At 53.3% G+C, this 25097-nt stretch overlaps 7 protein-coding genes across 7 annotated transcripts; 3 read left to right on the top strand and 4 right to left on the bottom strand.

Annotated features, from left to right (window-relative positions):
• Window positions 1–1073: 1073 nt before the first annotated feature.
• On the top strand, window positions 1074–3262 carry J7T55_005078 (uncharacterized protein; the record flags this gene model as incomplete). The annotated part of the gene is made up of 3 exons (XM_053144441.1): window positions 1074–1251; window positions 1314–2420; window positions 2490–3262. 3 exons carry the CDS (start codon window positions 1074–1076, stop codon window positions 3260–3262), a joined length of 2058 nt encoding a protein of 685 aa, XP_052992802.1.
• Window positions 3263–3772: 510 nt separating this feature from the next.
• Window positions 3773–7388, bottom strand: J7T55_005077 (stag domain-containing protein; the record flags this gene model as incomplete). The annotated part of the gene is made up of 3 exons (XM_053144440.1): window positions 3773–6652; window positions 6701–6909; window positions 6962–7388. The coding sequence occupies 3 exons, from the start codon at window positions 7386–7388 to the stop codon at window positions 3773–3775; spliced, it is 3516 nt and encodes a 1171-aa protein (XP_052992801.1).
• Window positions 7389–8018: 630 nt separating this feature from the next.
• Window positions 8019–12647, bottom strand: J7T55_005076 (uncharacterized protein; the record flags this gene model as incomplete). The annotated part of the gene is made up of 3 exons (XM_053144439.1): window positions 8019–8269; window positions 8357–11912; window positions 12300–12647. The coding sequence occupies 3 exons, from the start codon at window positions 12645–12647 to the stop codon at window positions 8019–8021; spliced, it is 4155 nt and encodes a 1384-aa protein (XP_052992800.1).
• A 1115-nt stretch (window positions 12648–13762) lies between these two features.
• J7T55_005075 (uncharacterized protein) lies at window positions 13763–14784 on the top strand (the record flags this gene model as incomplete). The annotated part of the gene is made up of 2 exons (XM_053144438.1): window positions 13763–13964; window positions 14030–14784. 2 exons carry the CDS (start codon window positions 13763–13765, stop codon window positions 14782–14784), a joined length of 957 nt encoding a protein of 318 aa, XP_052992799.1.
• A 376-nt stretch (window positions 14785–15160) lies between these two features.
• On the bottom strand, window positions 15161–15935 carry J7T55_005074 (uncharacterized protein; the record flags this gene model as incomplete). Its single annotated transcript, XM_053144437.1, has 3 exons — window positions 15161–15220; window positions 15282–15328; window positions 15431–15935. 3 exons carry the CDS (start codon window positions 15933–15935, stop codon window positions 15161–15163), a joined length of 612 nt encoding a protein of 203 aa, XP_052992798.1.
• A 2682-nt stretch (window positions 15936–18617) lies between these two features.
• On the top strand, window positions 18618–19464 carry J7T55_005073 (uncharacterized protein; the record flags this gene model as incomplete). The annotated part of the gene is made up of 2 exons (XM_053144436.1): window positions 18618–18759; window positions 18818–19464. 2 exons carry the CDS (start codon window positions 18618–18620, stop codon window positions 19462–19464), a joined length of 789 nt encoding a protein of 262 aa, XP_052992797.1.
• A 34-nt stretch (window positions 19465–19498) lies between these two features.
• Window positions 19499–23396, bottom strand: J7T55_005072 (uncharacterized protein; the record flags this gene model as incomplete). The annotated part of the gene is made up of 9 exons (XM_053144434.1): window positions 19499–19747; window positions 19889–19947; window positions 20080–20436; window positions 20500–20848; window positions 20904–22324; window positions 22460–22493; window positions 22549–22746; window positions 22833–23266; window positions 23333–23396. 9 exons carry the CDS (start codon window positions 23394–23396, stop codon window positions 19499–19501), a joined length of 3165 nt encoding a protein of 1054 aa, XP_052992796.1.
• Window positions 23397–25097: the final 1701 nt, after the last annotated feature.

The raw sequence follows: 25097 nt of genomic DNA, 5'->3' as shown, positions 1-25097 counted from the left end.
GTGCTGTGCTGTGCTGTGACGTGTGTACAGTATGTTGTTGACCTTTGCAGGTGGGAGACGAGTGCACAGTGGCAGAGCAGAGCTGGTTGGTTGGTTGGGTTACGTGTCGGCGCGCGCGGTTGTCCGCAGGTGGGAGAAGAGACCAAAACTCTGCTGCAACAAGTTATTAGAGGCTGCAGAATGCACACGGGCTGGCGCGGGTTGTGGGCTGCAGTGGTTACGTGCCTATTGATGTCGTCGGGTGAAGGACGGCGAGGGGCCAGGAAGATGTTTTGGTGTTGTCGCGGTGCAAGAATTTTGGAGATGGAATGGGTTGGAAGCGACGGTATTGGGCTGTTGGCTGTTGGCTTTGGGCTCGCTCTGGGCTGGGGCAGGGCAGGGCAGGCAGGCTGTGGAGGGGGTGACTGGAGTCTAAATGCACCTGGGGCAGCTGTGGGCATGTGCGTCCTGTGGCTCTTGAGGCTTGGGCCGCTTTCAGTGGGGGCTCGCCGCTAAGAGTCAGCCAGGGAAGGCGAATTTCGAAACCTGCCAGGCCGCCAGCTTCAATGCTGGGAGGGAGCTTGAAAGGAACCCTCCACGGTTAGCGGGCACGGCTCCCCCCACTACATGTTCAAGCCTGATATTTCAGGCCGCAGTCTCCCACCTTCCCGCCTGGATGTCTCCCAAGTACTTCTGCAAGTACTGCAGGTACCCCGCCCCACCCCTTAACAGACAAAGCAGGACTGCCCCGTGCTTTCGCCCCTGCCTTATCTGATTCACCCTTGTCAACGCATCCGCGGCAGGTGCCAAGGTACCTGGGTACATGCAGGGGCCACTCACTCCCGAGGTCTCTCACTCACTCACTCACTCACTTCACAGGCGCGTCGACGCGTCTCATGGCTGGATGAGGCCATTCACTTAACCTTGTGCTGTAGATACGAAGGCAACACAGGGTAGCATCCACGATCCCAGTGTCCACTCTGCCATGCTTTGAGGCATGATTCATCTGCTCTCTTCGCAATTGCCATACTGGCTCCGGACAACACCGTCCACCCATTGTCTCTTTGACTGGTGACATCTCAGTTCACGTCGCCATGCCTCGGCACCATCCCAATTCCTCGAGTCGTAGGAGGGCTCAGGATGTCCTACCACTGCCCAAGGGTTTCATATCCATCAGCGAACTCCTTGATGACAGCCAAGGCCCAGGCAAAATGGTGAACGTCATAGGGGTTGTCAAAGACTGTAAATTGCCCATTCCGACTAAGGGCACGGGTGAGATGCGCCGCCTACTCTTCTCAACTGTCAGCTGCACTTACTGATCGTGGCCCTCCCAGATTATAAGAGCACTCTGACTTTGTATGACCTGTCCACACAAGGCGACACTGAGGGTATCGACCTCAATGTTTTCCGTCGTGAGAAGGAAATGCCCACAGTCGAGGCCGGTGATGTCGTCGTGGTCTACTCGGTGAAGCACCAGACATACGGGGGCACCTCTTCCCTCCTTACCACTTACCGCACCGACATACACGTCTACGCCGCTCAGCAAATTCCCAGAAGCGGATCTTCCCAGTCTGCATCGGGCGCCCTGAGACCCCCATCACGCCCTGTCGCCCGAAACCCTGGAGATAAAGAGCACGAGTATGTTACGTGGCTGTACGATCACATAGACAGACAATACATCCCTGATCAGGAAGACTTCTCCGCCCGAGCCGAGCTGTCCAGGAACATCAGAGACCGGTTCAGCCTGCTCGCTGACGTCCAGGACCGCATGTTTGCCGACCTAGTCGTGCAGGTTGTTCGGGAACCATTCGATCTCGGTGACAAGATATGTCTGTGGGTTTCTGACTGGACAGAGAACGCCAGATTCTTCCACAGGACAGATGACAGCCCAGACTGGACTGACGGCATGCCTGTGCGCGACGGCGACCCATATGGCTATACCAGCAAGTTCAAAAAGCCGGTAGACCCCGTAGAAGTCGAGGGCAAATGGCGTGGCCCCTCCGGTAAGCGGTCTTTACAGCTCACATGCTGGGACCCTCACGCCGACTTCATCCGGGACCAGGTCGAACTCGGCACCTGGCTACATCTGCGAAAAGTCCAAATCGGCTACGGCCATAATTCCACAAACCTTGAGGGCTTTCTTCGTGGGGAAAGGCAGTACTCGAATTTCTCAGACAAGATCAATGTACAAATTCTGGACCCCCAGGCCGACGGAGAGAAAATTGATCCTCGCCTTCGCGACGCGATCAGGAGGAAGCGGGACTATGAAAAAGAGAAGGGCCCGACCAAGGGTGCGCACAAGAGGAAGGCTGAGGAGTCCCCGCAAAAGGACAACACTAAGACGAGACGGCAAGCAAAGCGCGCCGCAAGACAGAAGGCGCATGAGCAGGTAGAGGAAAAGGAGAGCAAAGAGCAGCTCATCCCCGACCTGAATGACCTGAGTAAGCTCTCATCTGCATCTTTGAAAGATGCTCTGCGAATTTCACTCGTCTGACAAAATCCAACCACAGTCAAATGCGAGAACCCAGACATGAAACCGAGGCCACTCTCGTTTATCCTCGAGCCAGTCCTCTACCACACCATCATCGCAAATGAGCCAGTCTCCCTCGAACTCCCATTCACCTGCGCCAAGGACCGCACCCACGCCCGTGTCATCGACTTCCACCCTTCCAGCCTTGAGGACTTCGCCGTCAGCCGTCGGCGCACCGACAACGACTGCCTGTCGGACAACAGCGCCGACGACATCGACCCGGACTCGGACGATGGTGAGCACGACACTAGGCACAGCCGCCGCAACCGCGTCTGGGAGTGGCGCTTCGCCCTCAAGCTCGAGGAGGTGTCGCCGGCCCTGCTGAAAAAGGACAAGAAGCCGGCCACCCTCTGGGTCCACGTCGGAAATCCGCAGGCCCAGCTGCTGACGGACCTCGACGCGCAGGACCTGCGCGCCGCGCACAACGAAGAGACGCTGGGCAGCCTCCGCGAGCAGATGTTCAAGCTCTGGGGCGACCTCGAGGAGCGCAAGGTCGACCTCGAGGCGCGGAAGCGGGAGCAGAGAGATAGGATCCTCCACCATATGCCACCGCCCAGCTCCGGCGCTGAGGAGGAGGAGGCTGCGGCGCATAGTGCCGGCCTCGGCCAGATTTCGAATAAGCCATTCACTTGCTGCATACAGCAGTACGGCGTCAAGGTTGAGGCGGAAGAGGGCGAGGAGGACAATGCCGGCGAGGGCAAGAAGTGGCAAAGGATGTATGGGCTCTTTGGGACCAAGATCGCCAGCGATTAGGATTAGCGTTGTGCCTGGGTGCTTGATCATGTTTGTTCGGCGTTCTGAGGCATGGATTGGGAGTTACGATACCACATTTACCACCTCCGGACAGGATGTATGTAGACTTGATTGCCCCTCCCCATTTGCAACTTCTCCTAAAAAAGCGTTGATTCGAAGGGTATGTAACAGGGGCATTCATGACCATTGTTAAGAAGGAAAAATATGTACCATCATTCATCGCAAGCAAAACTGCCGCGCTCCCTCTCAGGCCTGCCCGCCGCCGCTTTTCTCCCGTGTGTTATAGCTTCTAAAGCCCCCACCAGCCTTCCACAAGAGGTTCATTACAAATACAAAAGACCAGACCAGGCGGGCCAAAGAATCATGCAAAGTTGCTACTATCCATTCCAGTCAGTCAGTCGGTCAGTCAGTCAGTTAGTCGATCCGTCCGTCCATGCCCATCCGCCAGCTCTCCAAAACGCCAGGCTCAGAAGAGACTCTTCCTTTTTTTTTCTGTGGTTGTTGTTGTCTTCAGTCTCCCAGAATCGACTCGTCATCGGCTACATGATCAGCTTGCTCCTCTGCCTCGCTCTCGTGGTCCTCAATGGGGTCCTCCAGCAGCTCCCGTCTTCGCAAGTCCTCCTCTGTGCCCTCTTCCGGCTCCTCAGGCTGCTCACCCTCCGACTCGTCATCGTCCGCGACCACTATCTCGGCGCTGATGGCCGGCTTGGCAGGCTGCTTCGGCGCGGGCTGCTTGCTCTTGGCTCTCGAGGCGGCCCTTCTCTTCTTCGCCTCCTCGATTTCCCTCATCTTCTTCTCGTCCAAGAACGCCACAGTCTCTTTGAAGTTATTGCCCAGCTTCACCGAGTTGCGCAGTATTCTCTTCTTGAGTTTACCCGCATGTGGTCCGTTCTGGTCCACTGTCTTCGACAAGATGGCCACGACATACTTGGCGGTGAGCTCGCACAGGGCTTTCTCTGCTCGGAGCTCCGAGGCTCGCTTCTCCTCTGCTGACAGGTCCTCCTCTTCTTCAGCATCGGAGAGCTGGTCATCATCAAGTGGATCCTCGTCTTCAGCAGGTTCGTTGAGATGTCTCTTAGTCTTCTTGGCATATGCTCGCTCCGCTCCGTCAAAGACATTAATGAGCTCAGGGATAAGCCCTGGCTGTATTTCTTGGACTAGGGGTAGGAGACTGGCGTACTTCTTCGCTGCGCCGACGGCCGACCATCGCTCGAGGGTACGCCGAATGGAGCTGAACGTGATGTGTAGATCGCAGAGGCTGCCAGTAGCAAATAAACGCAGATCGTCGTTGATGGCTCTTGAAGACAATGTGTGAATCAGATTCGCCTGATACGTCTTTCTGAGTGTCGCGAGACGACTTATCGCCTTATTTGACACGTCCGTCTGCATCTCGATGGCACTTGTGATTGACAGGACCTTCCACATGAAGTAGAAGTGACAACACTTGATCGCATACGACGTAGCCTCATCTTCCAGATCATCGAGGTCTTCGTCGGCCTGCTGGAAGCGACCACGGTGGACTGCTTTGGTCAAGATCTCGATGGCTGGTGCTGTGGAACCTTCGGTACCTTCAGCTTCCAAGACGTCGACACAATCCTTGACCCGGGCCAGACTGCTGATCTTCATCAGCGTAGTAGAGAGACCTAAGAGAATTGATCCGCTCAAACTTCCTCGCTTCGCGAGGTCATGGGAGGTGTCAAAGTTGCGCAGGGAGTCGATAACGTTTTCCCACAGTGCCGAGATCTTGAGGTCCACTGTCTCCTCATATTCTTCACACTTCCGAGAGTGAAGTAAAGCGAGGGTCGCCTCTGAAACAACGTCTTTGTCTCCGTGTCTCATGAATTGCGTACATATTCCGTCCAGAAGATGTTCAAACGTTGATGAATCTTGTCGAAGTTGTTGGAACACGTCGAGATCAAGAAGGTGTTGCAGGCGCAGGACCGTCGTAGCGGTTTTCGGATCCGCCCCAAACTTGCTCAGAAGTTTCGGGATGACCTGGGCCAGTTGTAAAGCAATTTCCTCGGCAGACTCTGTTGCATCACCCCTCGTCGGTTTCTTCTTTCCCTTCTCAGCATCGTGTATATGTACCAGATTTTGCTTGACAGCCGCCACTAGAACCTCAAGCAGGATTGCCTCTTCCTCTGCAGTGGGAGCGACATGTTGTCGCATTGTCGCCTCGGCTGAGCTCGCTTTTGATCTTGACCTCGATTTTGTGCTTGTTGAATGATCATGGAGTAAAAAGCCGGCCAGCAGCTCCCAGCTCTTGACAGTCTCCATCTTGTCATACAAAACTTGAGACGCTAGCGACATCCGCGTGTCAGGGGCGATTGCATTGATCATATCCGCAGAAATGTCGAGTCCGCGTCGCTCGTCTTCGTCTGCGTCCTCCAGTTGTGATTCATAGACTGCCAGCGTTTCAGCTAACGCCTTCACTTCGAGCCATTCGGTCCGTGGCGCAGTGTCATCAACATCTTCGCCTTCAGGGAACAGTTCTTCGACCGCCTCCTCGCCGCCGATCGCTTCAACTTTCTGTTCAACGGCAGCTTGAACAGCGTCAGAGAAGAACTTAACAATTGCTTTCCGGATTCGCAACTCTGAGTCGAAGATGAGCTTGCCAACGGCGTCGATCTCATCCGGCTCTAGCATTCCTGCCTCCCCGAGTGTTTCAATCACACCGATAGCCGCGACACGCACACTGACATCCAAGTCTTGTGTGGCCATCTCCATGAGACGAGGTCGAAACCTGTCGATGAAGTGGCCAAGCTTTGAGGCATCACGCTTGAACACCCTCGACAGCTGCTTGAGCACCTCCTGGCGTGCAGATGGTACAATGTCTGACAGCAGCCAACCGAGATACCTCAGATACTCGGGCTCCATAAAAACCGTTGGCAGAACCCAGATCCATGATCCAAGAGCTTCGACACACTCTGTGCGGATGCGCGCATCGATGTCGCGATACCTGTGGACGAATACAACTTCGAAGCAGTCTAGCATGTACTTGCCGCACATCTCGCGATTATTGTTTGCCTCATTGAGGGACTTTTGCAGATTGGCAAGCATCTCCTTATTCTTGTTCTTACCTTTCCTGCTCTTTTCCGTCTCAACTTGTTGCGCGGTTTTGCTAATCCTGTCATCGAGCTTCTTCGCAACGCCCGCCATGGCAAGTTCCATAGCCAACGCAATTGTTGTGGCTGTGTGTCGGAAGGGGCGCAGGGTCGACGAGGACATGGTGTACACCCAGCGCGCAATGTTCTCCATGAGTGGTTCATCATTGTAAAGCACATCTGTCTCGTGGAAAACGTTGATCAATGACTCGAAGAAGTTCACAAGCAGGTCTCGGAAGCTCCTGCTCTCCTTTGCCTTCGCTAATGGATAGTCGGTGATTTGTTTCTACGGCTGGTCAGTCCGGTTCGGGCCGCAAACACATGTGATACGCACCTCTTGGTACAGATCCTGCAGTTCAGACAGGCGATTTTGAATGTTGTCGGGGTCTTGGATGTCATCTTCTGTCACTTGTTCGTCGCACCCCGCAGCGAGGAGAACACAGTTGACGAGGTCTGTCACCGCTGCCTCGTTGTCGGATTTGTACTTCTGATACCATCGACTCGCTACGTCGTCCGAAGAATCGCCGGATCCGAAAATATCCGCTGCATTCTGTCAATACGAGTGATGCGCGCTCCAAGACACGCCAGTGCTCACCATATACTCCATCACCGTCGCGCCTGTCGCCCGTCATAACGCGTACACTCTTCTTCGCTTTCGGCCTACTAGGCAGCCCTAAAGACAGTGACGTTGCTGTAGGACCTGCGCCGTTGACCTTTGGCTTCTTCGCAGCTGGTTTCTTGGCTCGCGACTGTTGCGACGCGGTCCTCTTCTTCTTTGGCTTGGCGCGCTCCTCTTCCGAAGGAGAATCGTCGGCATCGTCTTCACTGGACTCCTCATCTCCCTCGTCTCCTTCAGGGTCGAGGTTCTCGGCATCGTCCTCCTCATCGTGCTCGCCCCTCTTGCGTTTTGGCGCGATCGTGATCTCGGGCTGGAACTTCTCGGGAACTCGCGTCTGACGGCCAGACCGGCGGCGGGAGGCTGGAGCCGGAGACGGCGTCGCGGTGTTTTCTGAAGTGTCCATGAGGGGCAGCCGGACGAATGGCATCGAAAAAGATCGGAGGCCAATTGTCTGGACGGATCGATGGGCGCGTCGAGGGCGGGGGAGGGAGAGGGAAAAGTGGTGATAAACAAGTGATGCACCGCGTCCCTCCAATTGAGCAGGGCGCGATGGGACGTGCACTGCAGGGGAAGGGGGCTGCTACCTTGGCTGCCTGAGGCTCCATCCCTAGTGCCGTTTTCCCGTGCCATCGCACGGATCACGTGCGGGGAACCGTTTCGGTGATAACGGTCGGAACCCCGTCACTGGCCGTCTAATCATAATGTTGGCATTCCGCGTAACGTGTAAGTTCACTCAGTTGGCTCACCTGGCTTGTTGCTGTCATTCTTTGATAACCTGCAAGGTATCAACCTAATATCATAGAATGTTCTTATGATTCTTTCTGTTTGACTGATCTTGTTGGCGGGGATGGAGGGGGGCGATTAGCACTTGGGTAAGAGAGCCGTCTGGACAGGCCACGGTTGGATTAGAGATCTCGCGGCTCATCAAATGATAATCCATGCGAGTCGATAGGACACCATCCAGAGCAGATGGCCGAGTAAATTGCTAGCAGAAAAGAAGTTGCCTTATATATATGTCCTAGGGCGTATTTGACTACGCGTCTAACCCGTCTAGCTCTATCAATTTTGTGACCGCTCTGATAACGTCGTTGTCCCTAAGGTCTATAGAGGGATTCTCCACCTTCCTTGCGATGATATTGTCTACCATGCCCCTAAGCCTAGAGATAAGTACACCGATACGGGCCCAACCCCTCAAACGTAGCCATCCATCTACAACAAGGCCTCGGCCGAGTGTGTCCAGTTCGATAGCTCCGGAGAACATCAAGAGGGTGTAGGCGTTGAAAGCTAAGCCAATTAGTCAGAAGTGAGGTATTGGCAGAAGAGAACGAGCATGTAAGTGCGAGGGACGAGGTTTCAAGGCCTTGTACTTACGAGTTAAATCTCGGACAAATATCTTAGACGTGGCCATCAGCGTAAAGTACGATACGAATGCTGCATTGCCCGAAAATCCTTGACTGTCAAACAGTGTGCTGCTTGGGTGCACAAACACCCGGCCGTTCTCCTGGTTGAAGTACTTGATAGTCTTGGCCTCGGGGTCGAGCTCAACAGCTCCGGAGACCGAAGCCATGTATTTCTTGTCGGGAAACTGGATCCTCGCAATTTGTGGGCTGAAGGCCGATGCTGTCAACGCTCGAAGGAGTGGCATGGAGGGCGACTGGGTTCTGTGCTTCCCAGAGTATACATCCGCCGAGCTGACGATGCCAACCTCAGCAAGGGAGGAGTAGTACTGCGTCCTTGTTGATGCGATATCTGACATTGTGTTGTATGACAGGAAGTTGTCATCACAGAATCCACGAACCTGACGCTGCGGCATCCGATCCTGCATCATCTCGTCCCACTGCTGGAATGCCCTCAAGTCGGTCAAAAGATCACCGTCTCCTTGCGCAAACCTCATCTTGGCCTGTTTTGCCAGCTCTCGCTTATCTGGGGGTGACAAGAACGGACTCTTTGTGCTCAGTATCGCGGCGATGGTAACGCAGTCATCCAGGCAGCCAAAGATCGCGCCATACACCATGAGTTTGCCGCAGCGCAAGTCCGCGGGGATCATGGCAAGTTGCTGTCCGAGGGCCGTGAGTTCATCTCCATCGAGAGCCCCCATTCGACGCAGCATCTTGACAGCACCTTCAACCGCCATCGCCTCAGGCGGTGTTGGAGTGCGGCCCAAGAAAGCAGCGACATCTCTGTTGCCCATCGCGCGGACAGATAGGCACAACTGCTCCAGCGGTACTCGTCGTATTTCCGGATCCGGTCTCTCGAGCATTGTCTGCTCTTCGAGTTTTCGAGTGTAGAGCTTGTAGCATTTTCCGGCCTGGACTCTACCAGCACGTCCTCGACGTTGCTTGCAAGCGGCTCGAGACGCCCAGGTCTCTCCCAGTCTGCGCATGTTGTTTTGTGGGTCGTAGCTCGTCTCTTTTACTCGTCCACTGTCGATGACTGCTACAATATCATCGATCGTGATTGATGTCTCAGCAACATTGGTAGCAACAACTACCTTCCTCTTGCCCGAAGGTGGAGCAGCAAAAACACGTCTCTGTTCCTTCGTTTCGAGAGACGCATGTAAGGGAAGGACATATAGGGATGAGACGGAAGTGAGCAGCCTGCACACCTGATTGATCTCTGCAACTCCAGGCAAGAATATGAGTATTCCACCGGATTTTTGCGTCTGAGACAGCTCTCCGTCGATACACTTGGCGGTTTCCAAGAGAAGGTTATAGTTGATCCGCATACCAAGATTTTGGATCACCTTGGAGACACGTTGCTCATCGTCCAGAGTGCGGTCTTTGCTGTCGTTATAGTCCTGATGCCCGGTAAACCCAGTCTGGTGTATGATATCATCTAGGTAGAAGTCTTGGACGGGGAAGGTCCTGCCGGCAATTTCCACGAAACCAACCTGGAGCCCGTCGGCCTTGAAGTAATTCCCGAAGGTCGCGGAGTCCAAGGTTGCGCTCATGAGGATCAACTTGAGGTCCTTACGTTTCATGAGAACGTCTCGGATAATGCTAAGCAAGAAGTCTGTATCGAGGGATCGTTCGTGGACCTCATCTATTACAACGTGACTGACGTCTGCGAGAGAAGCCACCACATCATCAATTCGGCCACCTGACGTCTGTAGGCGTCTTAGAAGTACACCAGTCGTGACGAAGGTGATCTTCGTGTCCCGGCTAGTCTTGTTCTCGCCTCGGATGGAGTAGCCGACTTCTTGACCGACAGTCATGCAGCGTTCCTCGCTTACTCGATCCGCCAGACCAAGGGCTGAAATTCGGCGAGGTTGTGTGACGATGATGTTGGCGCACTTGGCGTAGCCTCGATCGTAGAGATCGTCCAGAATGAATTGCACAGACTGTGTTGATTTTCCTGAGCCAGTCTCGCCCGAGATGATGGTGATCTGGTTTGCCTCAACTGTGTCAACAATATCCTCCCGGACTTCCCAGGCTGGCAAGTTCCGGCGCTGCGCCACCATTTTCTGGAAGGAAGCAGATTTTTGCCTCTCCATCCACTTTTGAATTGCACTGCTCTCAGGAACCCATGAAATGGGGTTGGGATGTCGTGATGTTTTCTTGGCCCGCTTCCGTACTGAGACTGTCTTTTCTTCTGAAGCTGTGGAAGAGACAGCCGCAATGTCACGAAGGGCGCCTGGTCTCTCAATTATGTCGTTGATATTCTCCTGCATCCAGCTGATGACGTAGAACAGTTTCGTCTCCTCTCCCTGGAGAGACTCGGCCATATATGCCAGTGTCTTCTTGATTATACTCAGCTTGATATATGATGGGAGATCGGCAACCACTGAAATGATGAGCTGAGACGGATAATGTGGTGATTTTCGGAGCTGAATGTAAGCCTTGACATCGTTCTTTGCACCATTTGTGACCGACTCAAGGCGCACCTGGCAAACATCTGTTCCCAGGCGAGAGTATTGTTCCCCGTATAGAGACTCCAGACTTGCGAGCTCATCTTCCCATTGCTGATCGCGGTCTTCAGTGGACAATGTGTCGTCGGATATGGTGTTTGCCTCATCGTCTGAACCGCTACTCAGGAGAATCTTCTGCAGCGTCTCGGCGGCCTTGCCCTCATCTCCGGTGTCGTCGTAAACCTTGCGACAAAGTTCGATAGAGTAACCAGCTTCTGCCAAGCGCGTCGCAGCGCCTTCTCTCCGCAAATCCGTGGCCGCAACAGAGATGCCAGCACCGTATTTTTCAGGTAGGGCCCATTTCGGCAGATCATCCTCCGGAACATGGATTAACAACCATTCAAGTGCCTCCTCGCGATCCTTGCATTCCTCTACTGCTTCCTCGATGTGGCTGGGCCGAAAACCCAAGTCTTTGAACTCTTTAATGATCGACGCCTTCTGGTCTTGTTTCATAACGACTGCGTGTGGGTTCCAGATCGTATCGCGTCTGAGTAGACTTTCCAAGTGCTGCCTTGTCTTGGTGCCCATCTCCATTTTGGGTACGGTGGTCCATCCCTTCATTGGGTTGTAACCGCCACCTCCAGACGCTGCGGCATTGCCCCGAAGCACCAGCCCTGAAGCGCCCGGCATCTGAGCGGCCTTCTCCTTGACAGCTTGCTGCTCCTTTCTCTTCTTCTCAGCAGCGACCTTTGCGGCTTGTCTCTCCTCCAGTGCTTTGAATGGGTCGGCCTCGTACATCCACCCTTTGCCGTCCTTGACGTCCTGCTTCTTCAAGGTCTCGAACTCCTTCCATAAGGACCTGTAGTCGGGGGGAAGGATCATACTCATATTCTTCATACTGCACACCCTGTAAAGTGCGTATGTGGCTGCAAAATGTTTTGCCTCCAGGGCCGTGGGCTTGTATGCCAAATGCACGTGGCTTGGGGGCAGCTTGAAAGGTTCAAGTCTGACAACCTCCTTGGTTTTGGGGTTCTTCGCGCTGAGTGTGACCATAGACGAGAAGCCGTCTGCATTGTGCCGCTATAAAGATATCATCAGCAATGTTTCTGTATGTATAAGATAATTTCCTCATCGTGATCCTCTCTCGGGAGTATCTTGCACCCTTCATTTGGCATGGGACAACCGCCTGTGGGACAACTGCATCGGGGTAGTCTCATGTGGGATATTTTCGCGCGTGAAAACCTGTGCGAGATGTCCTGCGTGGGATACTGGTATAGGATCTGTAGAATAATCTCCCGTGGGATGACCCACTGACCGCCTGTGGGACAATCCCACATAAGGAAGACTCTCGTGGGGTTGTCTCACACGGTATAGCCTCCTTTGGGACAAACTCATGTGGCAAAACCCCCGAGTGCTCGCGAATGGTGCATCCGCCGGATAACTAGGTAGGTCAAAGATGGTGCTTACCTGATGATAGTCTGGCCTCTCCCATTTCATCTTCTGGCAGTGTTCCGAGAGAAGGTTCACGGGTAGTTTGCCAGTCCACGACTGGCCCCCTATAATCTGCTTGACCGTGGGCTTGGGCGGCTCCGGAGGTCCCTCTTCGGCAGCAGTAGATGGTCCCCCCTTCTTCTTCTTATCGGTGGTGAAGATGAGCAAGTCATCTTCAGGGGCTGCGGCCTTCTTTGCTGCGGGCGTTTTCTTCACCGGCGTCTTCGTCGTTGATGCCTTCGCAGATGTTTTCGAAGACGTCCCAGAGGCAGAAGCACTGCCACTGCCACCGCCACCGCTCTGGCCCTTCCCTTTCTTCACCATAGTTGCAAAAAGGCAATCACGCAGTAGTATAGAGTTTGCGGGATTCCATGGGTTGCTGACGTTGTCGCCATAAGATTGAGTGCCAGGCCGCTAATGGTGATGAGAGATCAGGGTTTATTTTATCGCTAGCGGACGGCGGTTTGGGGTCACTTTCGGCCAATTGTTTTAGGAAGGAACGGGGCGCCCGTAGGGCTGAGGCGAATTACCCAGGCTCCCAGGCTCCCAGGTACCCAGTTACCGGCGCAGGCGCTCTGACCCTGAGCAGATCAGTGCATCTGCCATCCCCAAAGCCGCTGGTATAGGAGTTAAATTGACTGTTTTCTCCCTCAGGTATTGACCACTTTAGTACACAGTCATACCTTTTAAAGCATGAGGGAATATCTCAAGACTGAGGCGATAACATCTTCACAAGTAGACTACATTAGGAGAAAGTCAGCGTCCGCTGCTCCATCAAATGTGCCTTCTACGGCCGGCTCGCCACCAGTCGATGCGACTCAGATCGCAGCACACTAGCATTCTCCTGTTGCTGCTGCTCGTTCCACGAGGTCACATGCGATGATGCAAAAGCGTTGGTTCAACCACATAGACAACCTCCACTTGACCTTGCATATGCTCGTGTCGGCCATCTTCTCGCGGGCTACAACTCAGCAAGTGGGGAGGCAGATAGTGGTTACATAGTGAGGGACAGTGAAGGGACTTAGACTGCAAAGTGATTTGATCCAGCTAGATCTGAGGCTGGATCCTGCCACATGATAGACTGTGATGGAGACACGAGCTGCTGTGACTTCTTGCTTGCTTTCTTGCTTCCTTGACATGTTTGTATTACACCTGCCAGGGGGTTTGAAAACCAAGGCACCCCTGTGAGCCGAAGTCACAGTCTAGTCTAATATTGGTATTGGTATCAGTGGTGGGTTGGGAGCTTGACGCGTGAAGCTCGAAGCTCGAAGCTCTTTGGCGCGACGCGGGGAAGTCTGAAATCGCGGGGCATGTGAAGCTCTGTTTGCCCTTCACCAGCGCTACTGTTTCCATCGCCTACTTCCACTCCATCAAATCAAAAGTCACAACTCTTTGCATCTTCACATCGCATTCCTGCAACGCACAGGAGGACGAGATTCATGATGGGGTCCGAGTCTTCGAGCTACCGGCCGAAGAGGCGCCCGTCGGACTCGTCTCCTGAAGCTCCCAACAAGAAGCGGCCACCCCCTGATGAAGAGAACACCGCAAACGATCCTGAGGATGCCATCACTCAGGAAGAGATCCAGAGCATAGGATCGCCATCAGACAAGCCCAATCAAGCTGGCAAGATTCGCAATGCTTGTATGGAAACACCCTCTCCAAAATCTGTCTAGGACCAGCTAACTGACCATCGTACCATCCTCAAGTCTCTGAACTCATGGCCCCGAAACCCAAGACAAAGACCAAGACCCACTCTGCCAGTTCAGCAACTAACAACAACCCCTACGCCGGCCGTGATGGTTTAGGCTACTACGTCGAAAAGGGCGAATACTTGCCTGTCGGCGCCAAGATCTTTGCGGACGCTTACTTCGTCGCCATCCCTGACATGTACCCCAAAGCGACAGTGCACTACCTCCTCCTCCCGCGGTCGGCAGACAAGAACCGGCTGCACCCCTTCGACGCGTTCGATGACGCCGACTTCCTGTACTCGGTGCGTGGGGAAGCGAACATTCTCGCAGGCCTCGTCGCCAGGGAGCTGCAGCGCCAGATCGGGGAGCACAGCGCGTCCGAGGCGCCGCGGCGCGCCGTCCTTGCCGGAGAGGTCGAGGCCGAACTGGACGAGCGCGGCAGGGTCGTGCTCCCGGCGGGCAGGGACTGGAAGAAGGAGCTCAAGGTCGGCGTGCATGCGCACCCGAGCATGAACCACCTGCACGTGCACGTCGTGAGCCGCGACATGCACTCGGACAGGATGAAGGTGCGCAAGCACTACAACTCGTTCACGACCGACTTCTTCGTGCCGCTGGCCGACTTCCCCTTGGCCAAGGACGACCCGCGTCGGAACCAGGCGGGCTGGCACGAGCAGCCGATGGTGTGTTGGCGGTGCGGACGCGACTTTGGCAACAAGTTCAAGGAGCTCAAGAAGCACCTCGAGAAGGAGTTTGACGAGTGGAAGAGGGAGTAATTGTCACTATTGGCATGTTTTTGGCCGACTTCAGTCACGGTATGGCGTTCGGTTTCGCCAGGATGGTGTCGGATATTGTTGCGAGGACATCGTGACAAGGCGTTGATTGAAAATGATACCCCTTCCTAATTTATTGTACAGCCGGCCTTATGGAACAAGCAACACCGGCATAGCCAATCAACAATTGCACAGAACATGATCAAACTCCTCGCGTTTTGGTGCCCTTTTCATTGTGCACGGTCAAGCCATTTCCAGCATCATCAGTTTGAGAAAATAGAAAACCCCTCCGAAGAATCGATCATTTCAGTCAAAAAGGAGATGAACCCGTGCAATTCAGCTGGTCGTCCGTCCCGCCATGCCATTCACCCGTCATTGATCACTGGAGCCCAAGTTTCCGCCCGACCATTGTAAAGAAACCGCGGTTGCTCGTCGTGTCCTGTGCAGTCGCGTTGAGAAGACGATCAAACAAGATGTGAGATGTAGATGAAAAGCTATACCTCACCAAGAGGTCCAGATCCGCGATCTGAAGCGCTGCGCGCGTCATCTGCAGTGTTTGTAGCATGTTAGAAGATGGGCTCCTGTAGATCGAAATACTTGATAGGAAAGGGTGTCATGTCCGAGACTTGCCATCTTCCGCTTCACTCACCGCCGTCCTCGTCGGAAAGTTGCTCTTCGTCGTCCTGCTCCTCGGCATCGTCGCTAGCCTCCATGTCGACATCCTCGCCGAGCTCCTTGTCCTCGTTGGCCTTGGCAGCATCGGACTTGCGACCCTTGGGGCCACCGCGGGCGACGGTAGTGGCCTTCTTAACAGCAGCAGCCTTCTTGCCGCTGGTTAATCTGGCAGTCAGGGCAGCGGCCTTGGCCTTCTTGCCGGAGCCTGGGGGGCGACCGCGGGGTTTGCCGGTGGGGACGTAGGGAGCCTTGGGGCTTTTGTTGGGATTGGGAGGGCGGCCGCGACCGCGTCCTGGGACGGCGGCGGGCTTCTTGACCTTGGAGGCGCCAGGCTCGGACTTGGGGCGACCGCGCCCACGCTTGGGTGTCTCCTCGGAGGCTGCGGCAGGCGGCGGTGATTCGACAGCTGGAGCAGCGCCGGCGTCGCTCGTTCTGGATGCGCGACCGCGGCCCTTGGCTGCGGACTTGGTGGGAGCCATGCTGAATGGAGTGTGGTTTGGTGTCGGCGTTGAAGGTGATGTGGATATGGGACGGTGTTGAAGAACGGAGAAGGGGGAGAGTGGAGTTTGGTGGGAAAGGCGCGAGGAGGCGCGTGTTGCGGTCAATTGCTTGAAGCTGAGGTAGTCAGCTGCCGGGTAATTTTGGAAATAAATTGTAATATAAAGAAATAGAGGGTACTTACAAAGATTGGCTTGGGAAGGAAGAGAGAGCGAGCTATGCTTCTGCGCCCGAACTATGGAAGAAGCTCCAAATACGCGACGCGTCTAGAGCTCCCAGGGACAACAGCAGGGGGGGAGGGGTGGCTGTACTCCACCTTTGTAGGTACGTCAGTAGATACCTAGGTACTTAGGCAAGTGGGCTCTAACTTCACACGCAGGCCGAGGGGTAACCTAAGGTACTGACTGCTGTACGGAGAGGGGCATCTGTTAGTCTAGCTGGCAGCGTTGTAAGTCGGCTGACGTTGGCTTGCCCTCCTTGTTTAGAGCCATCCAGAAGATGGGATGCGCTCGGTCTGAACCATCACCTCGTTTCCCCTTCGCAGCAATTGGCAATACAAGGTGATGCCCAACTCTTTGACTGGCACGCTCCTCTTCTCGATAGCAACGAAATGAACGAAGCCTAAAAGTCACTCCGTTACCCAACTTACAGCCCGGCCGCAGGGGGCGATATCTCCATCTGCGCACAACGAATGACGTCTTAAAACAGAGTTCATAGCACATCTTCCTTGAGCTTCAAAAATAATTATTGTTTGCGTAGGAACCTCGTGTCTTTCACTTTCTCTGTGTGGAAACTTTACCTGATTACTGTCATCGCGATCGCACGCATGGATCTCGACAAGCTTTCGGCTGATGAGCTCGATGAAGCCTTTCGCCTTCTCTCCCGTCCCTTCAGCCTCAATCGGGCTTTTGCCCGGCCGCCCCCTGGGGAACCTCCAACGACTGTGTTCCAAACCCTCGGCTCTTCTGCACCAGTCTCAAAACTTGGCCAGCTCGGCCTTCTCCCTCTGGAACTCATGTCCAATGTCTGCTTAGGCCTGGATATATCCTCGGCATTTAGCTTCAGCCAGGTCAGTCGACACGCTCGTGAGGCGATATCCAGCGTGAGAGAGTTTCGTCTGGCTGGGAAATACGCCACGGGCTGCCTTTGGGTCTTCCTCAACACCCAGGTTGCTTCTCATGTGGACATAACTGCCTTCTACTCGGCTCTCACAACAAGGAGCTGCAGCTTTTGTGATCAGTTCGGTTTCCTGCTGAGCATTCCCACCGTCCAGCGCTGCTGTCTGAGGTGTTTCCAGCGCGAGACCAAGCTGCAGCCTTCTTATCTCAGTGAATTGACTCGAGGGGTCATTGGAATACCCTCTGCCAGCATCATCAAGAGGGACTATCCGGTTTTGCGCACAATCCCTAATTCATACAGTTGGGGTCACCTTTCAGTAAGCAGATCCCCGAGGCTGTGTCCACCTATATAAGGATACATATCCGCCACATCTGTGCGCTTCCTCACTACTTGCCCGAAAACTCTGGAGTCCACAGCCTGTGTGACATGCGATTGGCGGACAATCGACTGAACCATCTCATATGCCTTCTTCCTCTGTCATTTCATGGCTGACTCCGAATACTGCAGTTCGAGAGGAGGCGATACATAGTAGCTGGTCAGCACGCTCGTGAATTGCAACGAGGCCGTGATCATCTCTTGCCTCCGTCGCGGCAAAGTTATATCCTCCTGTTCACGGCATTCACCATTCTTCCCTACCTCGACCCCGTGACCGAGGAGCTTCGGCATGGTCTCACCTGTCGTGGATGTGTTGTACATTCATCTAGCACGCGCGAGGAATTTTTTAAGCATTTACGGAGGTGCTCTGGGGCAGCCAATTTCTGGCGCTGGTCCTTCAATAACAGGCCATGATCTGGCTCGAGTATCTGATGATGACCCTTGCGAGGCACTATAATTTTCAGCCTGCACTGAAAGCTTCTGTCTGATTGAGTAAAGCCCTCTGGGCCCCGGCTCAGGGGCTTTCATTGACATCTCATCCATTGATATACATCCTGTGACCATCAGTCAAGCTTCAAATAAGGACAGCTTTGTTGAAGGAACACGGCACATGAGAATCAGAGTCCATGGAACGCCGCTCGTCAGACTCAGTACTTCTCTGGCAGGTCCTCGAATGCGAAATTTCGACAGTGGCTGGTTATTGCATCTGTAAGAACCAGGCTTGTGCTGCAAGGATTGAGTTCTCGTCATGTGCTAGGCAAGTCTATTTTCCCTTCACAATCTACGTTGGCAACTTTGTCACAAAAACATCTGAATTGACTGCTCAAATCAGAAGACGCAGAGGCTAGTGAGCCCGCATCAAGAGCTGTGGATTTCCCAGACCACTCGAGACAGGGAAAATTTCGCCGTCTCTTCTTGAACAGGGCGCGTCTCCTTTATGTTTGACCTGGTCTACAATCTTCACATTACATGGATCAAGGGGTGAAGAAATGAAGCATTGTACATTGCGGTAGCAAAGTGGACTACTTCTACCGGTTGCCCTGACTGTTCCTGTGCTCAATCTCATGCATGCAATCTGTGCTCTCTTCCCTACTCTCCTACTTGGGCGGCATGTCCCACGGCTCGTCAGAACAAGCAGTTGGCGCCGAAAAGGTGCCACATCCGTCACCATGGGGGTTCAGACAGCACCTCGGGTAATACGGACAGCACTGCGAGCCTTCGGTCGTTGTGTATACCGGCTCTGTGGTCGTCTCGTGGTGAGGAGGCTTGCTCGAAGTCGTGGTCTTCACTGGTTTGGTCTTGCTTGGCACAGTCGAAAGAGATTTGGTCCTGGCTCCAGAGGTGGATTGACTGATAGCTGAAACCGAAGTGCTGGTCGATGTGCTAGACGCTTTGGGTTTCGAAGGAGTTGTAGTGCTTATTGAGATCGTCAGGGTGAAAGATGCCGTCTGTGTCACGGGGCGGGAAGAAGTGATGCTTGGAAGCTGGAGTGAGGACTTCGAGCCCATGAGGGAAGTAGTTGATTCGATCAACGTAGTGAAGGATGCTGTGCTTGACAGAGATTGGAGAGAACTCAGGTCCGGGAGCTGGGACGACGACTGGGGGGACAAGGTCTGGGACGAGCTCTGGGACAATGTTTGGGACGAGTCCTGGGGCGAGGTCTGGGACGAGTCCTGGGACGAAGGTAAAGACTGGACGGATCCGGCCGTGGTGGAAGTTGGCAAGACCGACGAAGTAGACACTTCGGATACCTGTGTGAAGGTTGTCGTTGAGATAGTATTGGCAGAAGCGCTGGAGGCGGTGCTTGAGCTAGCGCGCCAGAGCGTAGAAAGCGTGTTCCACGGTGCGAACCAGGATGTATCGACCGGCAGACTCGAAGATGGGGTCCAGGTTGAGTCCCAGCTGGTGACCTGGCTTGTGTTCGCCGGAGGAAGGCATGGCTCGGCGTTGACCGTCATGTTTCCGTCATCTTGTATCGAAATCGGCGGTATTGGACAAGCTAGGAGTGGTCGTTAACTCCGAGGACCCATTCAGAAGTCGAGCTGGACCGCTACTTACTGTTCATGGGCCCGAACGCGCCATTGTAGGCCATATTCACAATGCTTGGAAGGTTGAAAGGCAATCTTCCCAGGTACTGCGGTTGAATGGTGCCACCAATCCCATCTGTCCACTGATATGACAGAGCCGTCATGTACTGCTTCATGCGGACCCCCCAAGGGAGCTGCTGGTTTCTCGCTTCACTCCACTCAAATCGATCCGCGTTCTCAGGCAAGCCCAGAAAATATGCAGTCAAGCCAGCCTAAATCAACAGATGTAGTGTAAGTCTAATTATTCAGCCTTGAGATCCTGGGTTTTTCCAAGGTGAGGTGTTGATTCCTGAGAGTTGGAATATACAGCTTGTGATCATTCATATGGAACGGGAACAAGGACTGCGACTTACCACCAAGGCTGCAGCACCACTTGTATGTCGAGGTCTGAACAGAATCCATCCGTCTTGAACTGAACAGGAAGGCATGTTATACCCCGGAGCATAAATGTCGACCCAACCAAGGCTTGTGCCCGCCGGTAATCTGGGATCGTTATCGTCCTGTATAAAGACGTCTCCTGCATGAACACCTCTAGGACACGAACCAGGCCAAAAAGTTCCGTCTTCGAAGGCTGCAGAGACGGTAATCATCTCACTGTCTCTGGTGCTTCCGAACTTGGGCATCGTGTCTCCAGCTCCCACCATGACACCTGGCACTATTCTCGGGTCCGCGGCCTCCTCAGGATAAAAGCCTTGATTGCCTGACGACTGAATCCAAATGATACCGTTCGATTTAGCTGCCTGGGCGATATCACTGTAGACTTTGTTCATAACGTTAACCCAGGCAATTAATCCCGAGATGAACTCCGCCAACTGTTCTGGTGTCAGATAAGGGCCGGCTTGACGACGCGCGAGAGTCTCCCATGTCGAACTATCTTTGATGTAACGAGGATAGTGGTAGCCTGGTAGATTTCAAATTAGTAAAACCGATTCTGACGCTCGTGGTGGAATCACCGTGTTGGTACTGAAGCACTCGCCATTCGAATTGCTTATAACAGCTTTCCCTTGCAGCTGCCGCTCCTCAACTATGTCCACAATGTGAAAATACGCATCATGTAACGCGTCGGGATTTTCTCGTTTCAGTTCCCAGTGAGCAACGCCTCCTTTTCTACTGAGCCAGTAATTTCTGGTCTTGATGAGATAAAGATGGGAGTTTGGCGCGAGACTGAACGTTTCACCGCCGGCTAGACAAGCCATATCAGTTCCGTGTGCTTCCAAGTCACTCATGTCTTCGGCAGCATGATATCGCGCCGGTACGTTGGCCAAAGTTAGTCGATTTGAAACCACATACCACTCTGGGTTATGCATCTCAGCCTGTGTCGCCGGGGTCAGCATAACCCTCAGCAAGTTCCTGAGCGATACAACTCACTTGCCAAAGAGGTCCATCTATCGCTGCACCACTGTCCGGAATGAATATTGTGACACCTTGGCCGCCAGACGAGTCTCTCTTGTAAGTGAAATCGGGAGGCATACCTTTACGATGTGAAAAGGCTGCTAGGTTCATTGATGCCTCACTCTCTCGAAACTCGCGCTTTTGATAGACAGTAAGGGCCTCATGTGAGGCTAGCCTTTGGCTACCACTCTCCGTGTGCCTTTCCTCCATAGCATCGAAGAGAGGAGCCCACATCTCCATCTGCTCGAAAGTAGGGTGCAGATAGACATCGCGTACAAATGGTATCAGCCGGATGAGCGTTGCCTTTAGTAACGTGATCTCGGTAGTGTAGCCTGGGCCGTAAGCGGGCGGGAGCCCCCTCCTCTTCAGGTCATCGTTGACAGACGGATCAGCAGCAGTTTTGACACCTTTGTTTTGATCAAGGACAAAGGTCCAGACGTTGAAGACATTGATAGAGAAACCTTTCTCAAACAAAATGAAGTGTAGCCGCTCCTCCTGTGGTATCTCCTCTGTCGAATTTCCCTGGCTGATCTGATGGAGGCCCCAAACACTGGTGACTAGTGCCCCTCCAGAAGTGATTGGTAGCCATTGTGTCTGACAGAGGCCCCAGAGGCTTTGGACAACAGCTTCAGAGTTCGCCCACGCAATTTTGATGATGTTTGAGAGATTGCTGAGCATTCCTCTCGCCACCGAAATCTCGGGATACGAGCTGAACACACGACCAGCCGCCGTAAGCTCGTCCAACTCAATCGAGGTAAAGGATGCTAAGTCTTCGTTGATTGCCTGCATAGCACCATCGAGCTCCTCCGCTGCACCCTCGAGGCTACTCAGGGCAGAGCTCATACCATCAATGAGAGAACTTGCGCTCACACCATAGCTACCGGCCTCGGAAGCGTAGCCAGCAGCAGCTGCTGCATCAGCGATGCCAGCTTGCATGATGTTAGCGCCAAGTGAAGCGAGAGAGTCTCCTATAGAGCTGGCTGCACTTGTGAAAGCTGCCTCGGCTTGTTGGAAGCACACAAAGACACCCCAGGAACATGGAGAAAGCTGGAACTGGCGCGTGGAAAATTGCACAGACCAAGAAGATAGCTGCTGGCTTGAGGAACCACCATTTTGGCTCAAATATTGGTAGCTGGGGATAGGCAGGGATACATCATCTCGCTCGATGGCCTGGTCTGTAAGCTTGGCTGTGGTAGAATCGCTCAAGATGATTATCATGGGGTCTTGACCTGGGAGCGGCGGGTAGTATTTTGTCCCGTCAATCGTGATGGTGATGTTTGCCATAGGAAAACCCGCAAACTTGGCACCTTGTGGGGGAGTTACTGATGAAGAGGCTAGCATCGAGCTGCTGGAGGCAGACATAGTCAGACTAGTTGCGGAGGTGCTCGAAGACATGTCTATGCAAGGTGGTTAGTTCTGATCTAGGATCATTTTTCACATTTATGTCTGAATCACGGAAGAGGTTCGCAAAGGAGGCGAAACAGTTATAAAGGGGCAAAGTTGATAGAAATTGAGGACCACGACAGACATACCGGATTGAGCCGAGGCAGTTGATATCGAAGAGCTCTGAGAAATCGAGCTGGTTTGAGTGGTAGTTGAAGACAGAGACTCAGTAGTCGACAATGAGGAAGCAGGCTGAGATATGGAAGACGAGTGAATTGTCGATGAATCTTGTCGCACCGATGTCTGAGTTGCCAAAGTGAGAGGCGTTGGGGAGCTGACTATTTGTGAACTTGATGCCGGGCTTGATGGGACAGATGCCGAGGCCGAGGAGGGCAAGGACGGAGCTGTACCGCTGGCTGTATTCCAGGCTGAAGCGCTGTGATCAAGGGTAGATGAGCAAGTTTCCCCGGACACTTGCAGTGTCACAGACGATGACATTGCCCCACTGTTTGTAACGCTTACGGTAGTCGTTACCATCAAACTTAAGGTAGTACCAGATGCGCTGGTGCTGTCGGAGATACTACTGCCAGATGAGCCTGTTCCGCTAGCAGGCTGTGAAACAGATGTGTTGACCCCCGAAGTTGTTGCACAGGACGAAGACCTGTCACTAATCAGGGTGAGACTGCTGCTTGCGGAAGTTGGTCCAGTAGAAGAAGTGATAGTAGAGTCTGGTGAAAGGCCGACGGAGCTACCCGTGCAAGTTGAGCTGGAAGTAGATCGCTCGGGCGAAGACGTGCATGATGGCGAAAGGGCAGGAGGCACCGCACCCGAAACAGCGGCAGTTGACTCGTTTGTGACAGTCGAGACGATCGGGCTTGCGATGGTTCCATCGCTGGAAATTTCCGAGGGAGGTGCTGCTGTGGTCGAGCAGGTATCATGGCTTGATTGAACAAGATCTTGTGAAAAGCGATCAGCAACACACAAGTAAGGGCCCGTGGTCAAGTTTCAATATTTGTGCTTACCTGTGGAGGTGGCATCTGTGGACAAGATGGCCAGGAAGAAGAGGAACAACGGAAGAATCCTCATGGTGACGAGCTGCGATGGTCTCACCATCATGTAAGTCCTTGTACACGTGTTTCAATGTTGTCGGCCAAGAGGGACGGTGGTTGCCAGTGTCACGGCGCTTGAAGAGGATGTTTTCTTGTACAGAAGAAACTGTGATGATCGAACCAGATGGGTTGTGGTGGAAATTACGTGGGTAGGAAGAGAGCTCCCAGGACTTGGCTTGTGTGGTTTCCCCTTCTGTCTGGGTCCCTGCCTCAAAGCTATCAAAAAGCTATTCTACCAGAAAACTCGCTGTGCTCACCTTGCGAACCACTTGTAATGGCTTCAAATCAACTCTATCCAAAGCAGGCAAACAAAAGTGGGTCGTTCTGATTGCTCTTCCTCCAAAGAGCTGTCTTCAAAGAGCAAAAAGCTTCCCCAATATCGCTCTAAGACTGGACATACTTCATTTCCTTGGACTCGATGGGGGTGCTTTCAAATTGGTTTTCATTTCCGGTACGAACTGTTTTGTGGAACAACAAAAGGTGCAGAAACGAAGGCTCACATTCCTGTGAACTGCTGGCTGCTTCATCTCCAGCTCGCTTGTGTCAATTTGATATTATCTTCATTTTCCTGGACGAGAAGACGAACGTTAACAGAATCCTGTGCCAGCCACTTGAACTTGCACCCGGACCTTTTTCAAAGTACTACTGGGCAACTTTTCCAAACCACTCCTCCTGCACAGCCTCACAGCATATGGAGTTCTTACAAAAGTAGCTATTCACGGTATGTTCTCTAATCTACTTCATACTGTATTTTGTAGCTATCAGTCGAGTGTATGAAAATCGAGAGCTATGACCAATTCCTCACTGGACACTTAGCCTGAAAGGTTTGGTCAAAGCTAAATGATACAAATCAGAGTTGATAACGACTCTGATTACTCGCTTGAATGGAATGCACCAGAACATTGACTGAGAAGTGTTGAGAGATTTGATATATATTCAACAGGGAAAAGTATAGACTATTCAACCAAAGCGAAAGCTGAAAGACGAGCTTTATGTGCAAGACCCAGGTAAATATTAGTGTTCAGATTAGAAGAGAAGACTTAGCATTTTAATGTCTCGAGTTTGATCATACTCCTTGTCTCCATTGGATATCTCAACACCATGCATGATTAACAGAGAGGCCCAAATTCGAGACACAAGGGGTGGCTTCGCGGAGAGCCTCAAAACAAGACACTCGGATATTGCTTGGGGCGGAACAGTTCCCACCAGAGCGCTTGGCTGGAGAAATATGTTGGCTTGAGAGAGTCTAAAGTGTCACACGCACGGGATAGGCTCAATGTGCCGTTTCCTGCGGCCAGGAGTCCCGAGACCCGTCCGGCGACATGTACTGCAGCCGATGGAAGGCCTCAGCCAAACTACTGTAAGCCTCGGCCAGAAAGGTCGAGCCCTGGAGGCTTGTGCGGCTGAAGATAGACTTCGGTGCGCGAGGGTTGCCGTCCAAATTCCGTTCTTCCGCCGAAGAAGCGAGGTGGTGGTGGAGGCATGTTCGCGTCTAACATGCCTTGAATCGTTCCTGCCCACACATGGATGTCGGCAATTTCATCGTCCGTGATGTCTCTTGTGAGGCGATCTGGGCGCGTGCCACTCAGGGGGTCCGAGGCAAGGACCAATCGGTGCCACACGCCCAGGCGGGCACTTAGACTCTGCCGGATTAGCGACAATGAAAAAGATATGTACG

Source organism: Diaporthe amygdali, assembly GCF_026229845.1.
Source record: "Diaporthe amygdali strain CAA958 chromosome Unknown NODE_17_length_903054_cov_64_435670, whole genome shotgun sequence".
NCBI lineage: Eukaryota > Fungi > Ascomycota > Sordariomycetes > Diaporthales > Diaporthaceae > Diaporthe > Diaporthe amygdali.
Note: the sequence above shows the minus strand (reverse complement) of the source record. Positions and strands in the feature narration are given on the sequence as shown.